Genomic DNA, 13,815 nt, shown 5'->3' with positions numbered 1-13,815 from the left:
TGTTGTTTATCTCTCTAAGTAGCCTGTCAGTAAAGTTTCAAAGAGAACCGCAAAGTATCACTCAAAAGAGGCCAAGTTTTCTTTTTAGGAGGTAGACATTCCCTTAGCGTAACTACAATTGGTTTAGAGCAAAAGAGAAATATATGGGGGAGGAGAAAGTCTTGGGAACAACTTCTATTCCCCAGGGCAGTAGTGGGAGGAAATTTTGGCCAGCAGAGGCGCTGTTGCGGGGCCACAAGAAACCCGAAGGGCGAGCAAGCCCACAGTTGACCGAGATGTGGAACCCGCTGCAAGACAGCGACTCCGCGGTGGATCCGGGACGCCGCCAGCGCTGGCTCTGCGCCGGGACACTGGTGCTGGCTTTCTCCGGAATCTTCATCATTGGCTTTGTCTTTGGTAGGATGATCGCGGGGCAAACCATAGGATCCCGACTCGTCCACCTCCCTTTCCTTCCCTTCTCTACTCTGTCTGCACCCAGAGGCGATCATGTTGTGGGTCTCCCCTAATGTCCTGATTAGGGGCGGTGGGAGGAGGAGGGAGTAATCCCTATGGGTTAAGTGGTGATTTGCTGGCCTCTGTACCAGACTGAGTTTTGAATAAACTGCTTGTAGGATTGCGCTGCACAGATTAAAGTCAGATTTAAAATACAAAAAAGCGGAACCTGAGCTAGGTTTGACCCACTGGAATCCTGCAAGACGCCACACTTCTTAGAAGAGCTCCCCGGTGGCGGCTGATCCAGATCAATCAGCAGGATTGGCATGGAGTTGCTTTTGCCTGCTTGGGATTTCTTCTAGCTCGTTCCTGGGCCGGTTTCTGGGGGTACCACCACATTCAGGGCATCGCTCTGAAAGGAGTTCCTTTCAGTTGGCATTCTTCCTTAGGCCTAACAGTGGCAAATGCTGAAATGTTAATTGCTGTCAGCACTTTCTCACCGTATTCTTACCAGGAGGTCTTTGAGCTTAGTTCAGATTGAGCCCAACTCCGTAAGAAAACTTGAGCAACACAGGCTAACACACTTATGCATTCAGAAATGCATCTCTAATCCTCGCTGTGAAACAGTCACTGCGCCTCTTTTCGCCTTAGATTCTCCATCTTTACGATGCAGCTAATATGAGCAACTTACAGAGAATAGAACACGAAACAGCATGTGAAGCTGTCCTAGAACAATGCTCAGGTCTTCTTTTGTAACCGATTTTAACACACAGGCCGGTCTAAGATGTTATCCAAGTCGGCCCTCTTGGCTGTGAATTCGGAGTATCCTTCGTGGGATATGTAAAACAGGTTATGGAGCAGTTGGGTAGCATTAATCCATACCCTCCAATCTTAACTAATATAAAGACATCAGTAACCACCTATGATTGTTGTGGGACTTCAGTGAGGTATTTGCTTAGAAAGACGACTTAAATTGATTTTCCCTTATTTCAGTTTAAAAGTGAGAAACGAGACTTGGGAAGGCTAGCCGGGGATTCAAAAAGGCTGTGTGTCCTAAAGGCAATTCATTGTTTCTGCTTTGTAACTCTCACTATAATCCTTGGTTTCACTGCTCAGTGAGTGAGTTTGTTTGTGTGTTCTGTCTCCCCCACAGGACTCTATCTTCTTCCTGTGGAGTTCTCTTCAGACCTTGGTTCTAATCTATCATTCTCAGGGTGTTCTCCCCTAATCTCACACTCATCTCCAGGTCCCTTAGTTTTAGACACAGGGAGGATAATATATTCCTTTCGGTCCATGTGTCTCCACGTGCTTATTTATGTGCTTCTGTGTTTGTGCATATGTGATCAAAAACATGAAAAGTTCCATGAAGGTTGTCTGGGTAACCTTCTGTACTCCCCGACCAGGTACTCAGCAAACCCTGCGATGATGCCCTATTCTTTTCAGATTAAAATAGACTCATGGGACCAGGGGCTAAGGAGCTGGTTAAAAAGTGTCTCTGGTTTTCTGGGCACTGGATTTCTTACAGGGCTATGGAGTACATTGTAGTGCATTGTGGTTTCCCACCTTTGAGTTCTCAAGTCTGTTTCAATGGGAAACAAAAATGTCATGTCAGTACATGTTGCTTTAGTTTCAAATTCAAAGCAGACTAAAAGTTTGGGTTTTATTTAATGCCTTGAAATAATTTAAACACTTGAAATATAGTCATGATCAAGATTCTCCTTTTGAGTATCTGCAAATGTTCACATATGTGGGGATGTCCATGTATAGGATGAGAGAACGGGGTGTCCACAGAGTTAAGAAGAGGGATTTACTTTCCTGGGAGCTTAAGTTACAGATAATTGTGAGCTGCCAGATCTTGGAGCTGGGAATCAAACTTGGACTGCAAGAACAATATATGCCCTTAACTGCTGAGCAATCTCTCTAGTCAGTGTACTCATAATTAATTCATTATAATCATTTGTTAAATACTTATTCTATTCTAGCTCTATAGAAAAGCAAGCAATTATGGGCAAAAAGAAGATAATGTAGAAAAGGATACATTCTCAAAACATCTTATCTACAATAGTTTGCACAATACTACCAAATTGATCTCCTTATTAGACTTTTCTGAGAAGTAACAGCAATACACATAAACTGAAATTTGGTTAAAATACATTGTGCTTGCTTTGAAATTAAAAAAGTATATACTGATATGCTCTTTCCCACATAGAAACAAGCAAGGGAAAGAAAACATCAAAATTCTAGCTAATACAGAAGATAATTAACTGTGTCTGACATAAAAATAAGACCCAACCCTAAGTTCATATCTCATTCATATCTTTATATTTTTCAGGATGGTTTATAAAAGCTTCCAGTGAATCTACTGGTATTGTTCCCAATGCTGGCATGAAGAAGTTATTTTTACAAGAATTGAAGGCTGAGAACATCAAAAACTTTTTATAGTAAGCATATACTTAAAAGTTGGACATTATATAAAAAATATTGTTCTGTTTAGATGGTTTGTTACAGCATTTCATATACAAAATTTTCGCTTTTTTCAATGTTTTGTTTATTGAGGATCTTGTATTCCATTTCATAGAGGAATATTACAGCTTCAACTTTAACTGCAGATCATTAGAAAGCTTCCGGAGTGGAGTCAACAAATATTCCATGTAAAAAGACTAGCCATGGGGCTGGAGAGATGGCTCAGCGGTTAAGAGCAGTGCCTACTCTTCCAAAGGTCCTGAGTTCAATTCCCAGCACCCACATCGTGGCTCACAACCATCTGTGATGAGGTCTGGTGCCCTCTTCTGGCCTTCAGGCATACACACAGAAAGAATATTGTATACATAATAAATAAATTAAAAATGTTTATTATAAAAAAAGACTAGCCATTGCAAGCCAGCAAATATCTGTCACAACTGCTTAATCTTGCTCCTGCAGTGCAAAAGAAGCCATAGGAAGCATGAGGCAACTAGCTACATGTGCCAGTTCCGATCAAATTGTACTCGCGAGCACTGAAATTTGATTCTTATATGTTGATGCATTGCAAAGTCCGTCGTGTTTACTCAACTACTTAAAATGCAAAGCTGTTCTTTGCCTATGGACTGCAAGGAAAACAGGTCGTGACCTAATTTGGACTGAAGAACTTACTTTGTAGACTCGTCCTTTAAAGAAAGATAGTGTGTTTTAATCAAGAAAAAGTTGACTTTAAAACTGCACAGTTGTTCAAACTCCATCTTGGCTCATTGATAGGGCAGTAACTTTGAGTGAATAATGAACCTTCTTAAGCTTTTATCCTCATATCTATGAAGATAAGAGTAAAGATACTGTGATAAGGATGAAATTGGAAAACAGATGTTTTGCAAATTTACAGACAAATTCTATTCTTATTGAAATAGTTTAAAGCAAAAGAGATAAATAAACTTAAAAGTATTGTGCCTTGCACATTCTAGACAAGACCTCTACCACTGAACATATACAAGGCCCTGGTTTGATCCTCAACAATGCAAGAAATTAAAAGCTAAAAGTTGTCACAAAGTTAAATGTATACTTAGTTAAAAATAAAATGTGTGAATGTATATTTAGTGTATCCAACTACTACTAATGGTTTATAGTTTTCAGCGTTTAAAATAAGGTGTCAAAATTGTTTGTAAACCCCCTAATGATTGAAGGATTTCCTAATGAATACAAAGCTATTTGATATAAAAATACGATTAAATATTCACATATGGATTGAGTTTTATATTAGTAGACATATGCATATGTGCCTGTATCAATTACAATGGAGTTTAAAAACCATGAAAACCATTGCTTCCACTGATTTCAGAAGGACCCTGTTGAATGAAAGGCTTGGGTTTAAACTTCTTTATGGAAAACCCTCTGCAGATTGTATTTACTCCACTATATTCTGCATTGGAGGCGTGATAATAGTAGTTTTGTATTGTTGCTTATTGGAGATTAAAACAAAATAAACATTAATGTTTAAACATTTTCAATGTTTCTTCAACAGTAATTTTACACGCACACCACATTTGGCTGGAACAGAACACAATTTTGAGCTTGCAAAGCAAATTTATGCCCAGTGGAAGGAATTTGGCCTGGATTCGGTTGAGTTGTCCCATTACGATGTGCTGCTGTCTTTCCCAAATGAGACTCATCCCAACTACATCTCAATAATTGATGGAGACAGAAATGAGGTAAGAAAAGGAGAGAATATAGGAAACATTCCACCGTAATCTTGTATCATGTTCACATATATAACAAACTCAATATTATTGACTTTTGAGATTTGCCTTTAAAATCTCCTTATCAATGTCAGTTTATTTCTTAGAGTATTTGAACTTAGTGTGATTTAGGGAAGATTTTTTTTATGAATGCTTACTTTCTATTTTTTAGTATTCTATGCCAATTTCAAATACAATATATAGTTAAGATTCTGAGCAGGTAAACAGACTCTCATGGGTTTAAAGTATAAAGATATCACACAGATTTAGTGTTAGCCAGGATATTTACAGAGCCAGTGTGGGTTTGAGCTAGCAAGGGTCTATTGGGGTGACAGAAGGGAGAGAGGAGGGGAGGGCATGGGAGGAGAAGAGAGAGGGAAAACTGTAATTGGGATGTAAAATAAATAAAAAATTTGAATTGATTAAAACATTCTCTGCAAAGTTATATATTCAAAACTGTATTATTCTTTAATATTTCAAACTCAGTGAAAACCAGTTGGTCTTGATAAATTGATTGCATAGAAGAACTAAAACAAGTAGTATAACTTTTAATTGCCATAAGGCAATTAATACTTTTAAAATATGTATTCTTTATATCAACTTTCACCTTTGAAATCATATTTTTATTTAGTTTTGATAGTGTCTGTCTCTAATCCCAGCATTAGGGAACCTGAGTAAGAAAGATAAGAGATTCAAGGCCAATGTGGACTCATGAATTCTTGACCAGCTTGGATTACATATTGAAACTTTTGTCTCAAAAAATAATAACGTTACAGCAGTGGTGGTGGTATAATGAGAAGTTATATCTTACTGTTAATATAACTATGGGCTGGTGCACAGATGTTTTGTTGACAAAGTACTGCAGTGAGATACAGAAATACAAACTTAAAAGAGTAAAAAATAAGCATTTTTCTACTTTGAATTTCAAGTTTTTTTAACCTCCATTATTCTTCACATATTGCCACATTTTAAAATTTATATAATATCTAAATATATACCTACTATTGATTTTGCTATTTTGTCCTTATTGATTTTGTCAGAGATATGTCATGTTTGCTAATGTATTCAAATAACTAAGCTTTTCTTTAGCAGTGTTCTGTAACTTCATGTTTTATTAATTACTCTCTAACCTTAGATTTTCTTTATTACTGTCTTTGTGTTGACTTTGCTATTCCTTGTAGCATGTTCTGAAGAATACTCAACTTACTGCTATCCAGTCTTTAATAAATTGTGAGATTCATGTTCTCTTACAACTGCTTTAACTAACTCTCACAAGTTTGGATAAGAGGTATTTCAGTAATCACTGATGTGTAATTGCTTTCTAATTTCCATTTTTATTCTTAAATTATTTTTATTTGTTTGCCATTTTTGGAGGTTTTTAATATCCTTGATATTCCAATTCAATGATGACATTCTCAAATAGATACAGAGATTCGTATTTTGGTTAGTGTTTTTTTTTTATTTTTTCAAGTATGAATGTTGGGGTCATTGTCTCTGAGTACTATTGAGGATGGATCTCTCAACTATGTAACCTTTTTGTTAAAGTAAATTTGATATTCAAATTGTTCTAGCCTTATTTTAATAGTTTACTGCCTTTAATAGCAAGGCTATATTTTTCTTTGAGGACTTTAAAGCAATGTCTGTGGACATTATCTCCTTAAGCAGAAATTGCTGCTTATAAGCTTTTATAGGCCCCTCAAGAGGCTGAATCTCTACTAGCCTACTGTGGAGCACCTGAGTATCTGGCCTGCTGTTTTCTGGGGTGCTCATGAGGCTGAATTTCTTCTAGCCTATTGAGGAGCACCCGTGTATCTGGGATGTTGTTATCTGGAATCCTCGTGAGGCTGAATCTCTTCTAGCCTACTGTGGAGCACCTGTGTATAACCAGTGTGATTACTGGCAGGCGAGATGGAAGCATTTTCTGGCTTGTTTGCTTGTGATAAACTTTAACTGATTTGCTCTTCATTTTCTTGTTTGTTTCTCTAGATTTTCAACACATCATTGTCTGAGCAGTCACCTCCAGGGTATGAGAACATCTCAGATGTTGTGGCTCCTTTCAGTGCCTTCTCTCCACAAGGGACACCAGAGGTAACAATGTAGCACACTACAATACAAATGTCGAGCAGGAGTCCCATTTTCTCATACATTCAGGCAATAATTAAACTGTAATAAGAAGGATTTCCAGATAATTCAAATTTATTCCTTTTCCACACATAACAAACTAGGCTATCTGAGTAAGAGAGAAGTATAGAATTCTTTTGTTGTTGTTCATGGTGCTTTTAAGAATAAAATTTGCTCTAATTCGATGTGCAAACTTACATATTTTTGAATTTTGACAAATACACACTTCTGTGTAACCAAAATCCTATTGATGTACATAGCGTTGCCATTAGTTCAGAAAATTTCCTTAAGCCTCTTCTCAATTTTACACATCATGAAGGCAATCCTTGTTCATCTGTGCATGTGGGCGTGTGTGAGAGAGAATGTGTTTGTGTGTGTGTGTGAGAATGTGTGTGTATTTGTGTGTGTTTATATGTGTTGTGTATCTCTGCATATTTCATTACTATGTCAAAATTAAAATGCTTAAAATAAGCAACTGGAAAGATAGAGGATTTATTTTGAATTGAAATTTTAGAGGGCTGGATTCATGGTCACTCAAGGCCCATTAGGTAGGCCATTATGATAAAAAGACATGTTTTAGTAACACCATCATTGTGACTGGGAAAGAGAAGACAGGGAAAAGAAGATCCCCAGGGATAATATATGCTTCTAAGGGTCCCAGGGGCCCATTTCCTCCAGTCACATTTACCTTCCAGTTTTCCCACCTCCCAATAGTCCATTCCATTGTGAACTCATTTGTGACTTATTTTATTCTTTTTTATTTTGAGGCAAAAATCCTCTGGAATTGTCTGAGCCAAGTTCCCTAAATGTTTGAAGGAACTCATATTTGGCCTACTGGGGAGACAGGATGGAGCTATGCCTCCACCATGTACCACTGACCCCTGAACCAGCCCAGAAGTCCTTAGCAAAAACACAACACCAACCAGTTTGGTGAGGACAGAGAACATGAAAGAGCCCTCTCTGATCTAATTGAAGTATTTAAGTTAAAGGGAAAAATTATTGATTTCTGTTTCAGTGTCTCTGTTTATTCCACACTGCTCCCAGATTTTTTTATTTTTTATTTAGTCTTTCTCTCTCTCTCTCCCTCTCTCTCTTTCTCTCTCTCCTCTTTCTCATGTGATTTTCCCTTAAAAATATTTTGGATGATTCTTTCTTTTTCCATTTCTCAGGCTTTCCTTTTATTGTATTTTAGTATTTTGTTATTATATTCCCTTTATAGCATTTAAATCTCTTAATGTATTTTGTCTGTACCTTTGCTCCTTTCTTTTTTTTTATTGCGAAAAGAAGAAAAAAAACATGAACAAAAAACAAGTTTCCACCTCCTCCCAGCCTCCCATTTCCCTTCCCCTCCTCCCAGAATTCTCCCCCTCCTCCCACCCTTCTCCCCCACCCCCCACTCCTCTCCCCCTCCTTCCCCAGTCCACAGAGCAGTCCTGGTTCCCTGCCCTGTGTTAAGTCCTAGGTCCTCCCCGCTCCGTCCATATCTAGGAAGGTGAACATCCAAACTGGCTAGGCTCCCACAAAGCCAGCACATTAAGTAGGATCAAAACCCCCTGCCATTGTCCTTGGTGTCTCATCAGCCCACATTGTTCGCCATGTTCAGAGAGTCCGGTTTTATCCCATGCTTTTTCGGTCACAGTCCAGCTGGCCTTGGTGAGCTCCCCGTAGATCAGCTTCACTGTCTCAGTGGGTGGATGCACGCCTCGTGGTCCCGAATTCTTTGCTCATGTTCTCCCTCCTTCTGCTCCTCCTTGGGACCTTGGGAGCTCAGTCCAGTGCTCCTGTGTGGGTCTCTGTCTCTATCTCTATCCATCACCAGATGAAGATTCTATGATGATATGCAAGATATTCGTCAGTATTGCTCTAGGATAGGTCATTTCAGGTTCCCAATCCTCAGCTGCCCAAGGAACTAACTGGGAACCTCATCTTGGGCACTAGGGAGCCCCTCTAGGGTCAAGTCGCTTGCCCACCCTAAAGTGGCTCCCTTAACTAAGAATTGTGGTTCCGTGCTCCCCTATCCACCTTTCCTTTATCCCAATTCTCATGTTTCCCAGGTCCCCCCTCCTTCCCTTCTACCTTTTCTCTCCCCATCTCCCCTTACCCCCATCCCACCCCCCCCCCAGATCCCATTTTCTCCCCAGAAATTTGGTCTACTTCCCTTAGCCAAGAGGACAACTATATGTTTTTCCTTGGGTTCACCTTCTTCCTTAGCTTCTTTAGGTTCACCTAATGTAGACTCCGTGGTCCTTATCTATGGCTAGAAACCAATTATGAGTGAGTACATCCCATATTCATCTTTTTGGGTCTGGGACACCTCACTCAGGATAGTGTTTTCTATTTCCATCCATTTGCATGCAAAATTCGAGAAGTCATTGTTTTTTACTGCAGCGTAGTACTCTAGCGGGTATATATTCCATACTTTCTTCATCCATTCTTCCATTGAAGGGCATCTAGGTTGTTTCCAGGTTCTGGCTATTACAAATAATACTGCTATGAACATAGTTGAACAAATGCTTTTGTCATTTGATAGAGCATCTCTTGGGTATATTCCCAAGAGTGGTATTGCTGGGTCCAGGGATAAGTTGATCCCGAATTTCCTGAGAAACCGAAACACTGACTTCCACAGTGGTTGCACAAGATTGCATTCCCACCAGCAATGGATGAGGGTACCCGTTCTTCCACAGCCTCTCCAGCAAAGGTTATCCTTGGTGTTTTTGACTTTAGCCATTCTGACAGGTGTAAGATGATATCTCAAAGTTGTTTTGATTTGCATTTCCCTGATCGCTAAGGAAGTTGAGCACGACCTTAAGTGTCTTTTGGCCATTTGAACTTCTTCTGTTGAGAATTCTCTGTTCAGTTCAGTGCCCCATTTTTTAATTGGGTTAATTAGCATTTTAAAGTCTAGTTTCTTGAGTTCTCTATATATTTTGGAGATCAGACCTTTGTCTGTTGCGGGGTTGGTGAAGATCTTCTCCCAGTCAGTAGGTTGCCTTTGTGTCTTAGTGACCATGTCCTTTGCTTTACAGAAGCTTCTCAGTTTAAGTAGGTCCCATTTATTCAATGTTGCCCTTAATGTCTGTGCTTCTGGGGTTATACATAGGAAGCGATCTCCTGTGCCCATCTGTTGTAGGGTATTTCCCACTTTCTCTTCTATCAGGTTCAGTGTGTTCGGACTGATATTGAGGTCTTTAATCCATTTGGACTTGAGTTTTGTGCATGGTGAGAGATATGGGTCTATTTTCATTCTTCTACACGTTGACATCCAGTTGTGCCAGCACCATTTGTTGAAGATGCTTTCTTTCTTCCATTGTGTACTTTTAGCTCCTTTATCGAAAATGAGGTGTTCATAGGTTTGTGGGATAAAATCCGGGTCTTCTATACGATTCCATTGGTCGACTTCTCTGTTTTTATGCCAGTACCACACTGTTTTCATTACTGTAGCTCTGTAATAGAGTTTGAAGTCAGGGATGGTAATGCCTCCAGAAGATCCTTTATTGTATAGGATTGTTTTGGCTATCCTGGGTTTTTTGTTTTTCCATATAAAGTTGATTATTGTCTTCTCCAGATCTGTGAAGAATTTTGATGGGATCTTGATGGGGATTGCATTGAATCTATAAATTGCCTTTGGTAGAATTTTCATTTTTACTATGTTGATCCTCCCAATCCAAGAGTAAGGGAGGTCCATCCATTTTTTGGTATCCTCTTCAATTTCTTTCTTCAATGCCTTAAAGTTCTTGTCAAATAGATCTTTCACTTCCTTGGTTAGATTTACCCCAAGATATTTTATGCTGTTTGTGGCTATCGTGAATGGTGACGCTTCTCTGATTTCCCTCTCTGCTTCCATATCCTTTGTGTATAAGAGGGCAACTGATTTTTTGGAGTTGATCTTGTATCCTGCCACATTACTAAAGCTGTTTATCAGCTGTATAAGTTCTTTGGTGGAGTTTTGGGGGTCGCTTATGTACACTATCATATCATCTGCAAATAACGAAAGTTTAACTTCTTCCTTTCCAATTCGAATCCCCTTGATCCCATTATGTTGTCTTATTGCTATTGCTAGAACTTCAAGCACTATATTGAAGAGGTATGGCGAGAGTGGACAGCCTTGCCGTGTTCCTGAGTTAAGTGGGATGGCTTTGAGTTTCTCTCCGTTTAATTTGATGTTAGCCGTCGGCTTGTTGTATATAGCTTTTATTATATTTAGGTATGACCCTTGTATCCCTAATCTCTCCAAGACTTTTAACATAAATGGATGTTGAATTTTGTCAAATGCTTTTTCAGCATCTAATGAAATGATCATATGGTTTTTTTCTTTCAGTTTATTTATATGCTGGATTACATTGATAGATTTTCGTATGTTGAACCAGCCCTGCATCTGAGGAATGAAGCCTACTTGATCATAATGGATAATTTTTCGGATGTGTTCTTGGATTCGATTTGCCAGTATTTTGTTGAGGATTTTTGCGTCAATATTCATGAGTGAGATTGGCCTGTAGTTCTCTTTCCTGGTTGAGTCTTTGAGTGGTTTTGGTATCAGAGTAATTGTGGCTTCATAAAAGGAATTTGGTAATGACCCTTCTGTTTCTATATTGTGAAATACATTAAGGAGTATAGGTATTAGGTCTTCTTGGAAGTTCTGGTAGAATTCTGCATTGAAACCATCTGGTCCTGGGCTTTTTTTGGTAGGGAGGTTTTTGATAACAGCTTCTAATTCTTCGCAACTAACAGGTCTGTTTAGATTGTTCACCTGGTCCTGGTTTAGTTTTGGTAAATGGTATTTATCTAAAAAAGCGTCCATTTCTTTTACATTTTCCAGTTTTGTGGCATACAGGCTTTTGTAGTAAGATCTAATGACTCTCTGAATTTCCTCTGTGTCTGTGGTTATGTCCCCCTTTTCATTTCTGATCTTATTAATTTGCGTGTTCTCTCTCTTTCGTTTGATTAGTTTGGATAGGGGTTTATCAATCTTGTTGATTTTCTCCAGGAACCAGCTTTTTGTTTCATTGATTCTTTGGATTGTTTTCTGTGTTTCTATTTTGTTGATTTCAGCCCTCAATTTGATTATTTCCAGTCTTCTACTCCTCCTAGGTGAGTCTGCTTCTTTTTTTTCTAGAGCTTTCAAGTGGGCTGTTAAGTCTCCAATATGTGCTTTCTCTGTTTTCTTTAGGTGGGCACTTAGTGCTCTGAACTTTCCTCTCGGGACTGCTTTCATAGTGTCCCATAAGTTCGAGTATGTTGTTTCTTTATTTTCATTGAATTCAAGGAAGACTTTAATTTCTTTCTTTATTTCTTCCTTAATCCAGGTATGGTTCAGTAGTTGACTGTTCAGTTTCCATGAGTTTGTAGGCTTTCTTGGGGTAGCATTGTTGTTGAATTCTAACTTTAATCCATGGTGATCTGATAAGACACAGGTGGTTACTAATATTTTTTTGTAACTGTGTAAGTTCGCTTTGTTACCAAGTACGTGGTCAATTTTCGAGAAGGTTCCATGACCTGCAGAGAAGAAGGTATATTCTTTCCTCTTTGGGTGGAATAATCTATAGATGTCTGTTAAATCCATTTGCTTCATTACCTCCATTAATTCTCTAATTTCTCTGTTAGGTTTCTGTCTGATTGACCTGTCCATTGGTGAGAGAGGAGTGTTGAAGTCTCCTACTATTAGTGAGTTCGGTTTGATGGCTGCCATGAGTTTTAGTAATGTTTCTTTTACGTACGTGGGTGCTTTTATATTAGGGGCATAGATATTCAGGATTGAGACTTCTTCCTGATGAATTGTTCCTGTTATGAGTATAAAATGTCCCTCTCCATCTCTTCTGATTGATTTAAGTTTGAAGTCAACTTTGTTAGAAATTAGTATGGCCACACCTGCTTGTTTCTTAGATCCATTTGCTTGATAAGCCTTTTCCCAGTCCTTTACTCTGAGTAGGTGCCTGTCTTTGTGGTTGAGGTGTGTTTCTTGTAGACAGCAGAATGTTGGATCCTGTTTTCTTATCCAATCTCTTAGCCTGCGCCTTTTAATAGGTGAGTTGAGCCCATTGATATTAAGTGATATTAATGACCAGTGGTTGTTAACTCCGGTCACTTTTTAAGTAGTAGGGTTTGTGTGTTTTCCTTCTTTGATTTGCCCTGGTGAAGAGTCTCTAGATGTCTGAGTTATTGTGGTCATTGTTGGACTCCTTGGTTAGTGGTTTTCCTTCTATTATTTTCTGTAAGGCTGGATTTGTGGCTACGTATTGTTTAAATTTGTTTTTATCCTGGAAAATTTTGTTTTCTCCATTTATAGTGAATGAAAGTTTGGCTGGATATAGTACTCTGGGCTTGCATCCGTGGTCTCTTAGTTTTTGGAGAACATCTATCCAGGACCTTCTGGCTTTCATGGTTTCCATAGAGAAGTCAGGTGTAAGTCTGATAGGTTTACCTTTATAAGTAACTTGGCCTTTTTCCTTTGCGGCTCTTAATATTCTTTCTTTATTCTGTATATTTTGTGTTTTGATTATTATATGGCGAGGGGATGTTTTCTTTTGATCCAGCCTATTTGGTGTTCTGTATGCTTCTTGAACCTTCATAGGTACATCTGTCTTCAGGTTGGTAAAGTTTTCTTCTATAATTTTATTAAGTATATTTTCTGTACCGTTGAGCTGCACTTCTTCTCCTTCTTCTACTCCAATTATTCTTAGGTTTGGTCTTTTTATTGTGTCCCATATTTCCTGAATGTTTTGTGATGAGAGTTTGTTGGACTTGCTGTTTTCTTTGATCAGAGTGTTTATTTTCTCTATGTTATCCTCAGAATCTGAGATTCTTTCTTCTATCTCTTGTATTCTGCTGGTTATACTTGATTCTGTAGTCTCTATTCATTTACCTAGATTTTCCATGTCCAGTCGGCCCTCTGTTTGTGTTTTCTTCTTTGCCTCCATTTCAGTTTTCAAGTCATGAACTGTTTCCTTTATCTGCTTGATTGTTTTTCCTTGGTTTCCTAGGGTATCATTCACTGATTTACTCAATTCCTCGAACTTTCTATTATACTTCTCATCCATTTCTATAAGGGCGTTTTTTATAT

General features: G+C 38.6%; 1 protein-coding gene across 6 annotated transcripts in view; it reads left to right on the top strand.

Moving 5' to 3' along the window:
• Nucleotides 1–275: 275 nt before the first annotated feature.
• Nucleotides 276–13,815, top strand: part of Folh1b (folate hydrolase 1B) — a 77,714-nt gene continuing 64,174 nt past the window's right edge. For all 6 annotated transcript variants that reach the window (XM_041646101.1, XM_041646218.1, XM_041646155.1 and 3 more), the window contains exons 1-4: nucleotides 276–396; nucleotides 2,765–2,873; nucleotides 4,424–4,610; nucleotides 6,624–6,725. In XM_041646101.1, the coding sequence (XP_041502035.1) occupies nucleotides 276–396; nucleotides 2,765–2,873; nucleotides 4,424–4,610; nucleotides 6,624–6,725 (519 nt within the window). The remainder of the gene's footprint in view (nucleotides 397–2,764; nucleotides 2,874–4,423; nucleotides 4,611–6,623; nucleotides 6,726–13,815) is intronic.

The sequence above is a fragment of the Microtus oregoni genome, unplaced genomic scaffold (genome assembly GCF_018167655.1).
Source record: "Microtus oregoni isolate MIOR12 unplaced genomic scaffold, Mior012 000000F_ref0000247, whole genome shotgun sequence".
NCBI classification, from domain to species: domain Eukaryota; kingdom Metazoa; phylum Chordata; class Mammalia; order Rodentia; family Cricetidae; genus Microtus; species Microtus oregoni.
Note: the sequence above shows the minus strand (reverse complement) of the source record. Positions and strands in the feature narration are given on the sequence as shown.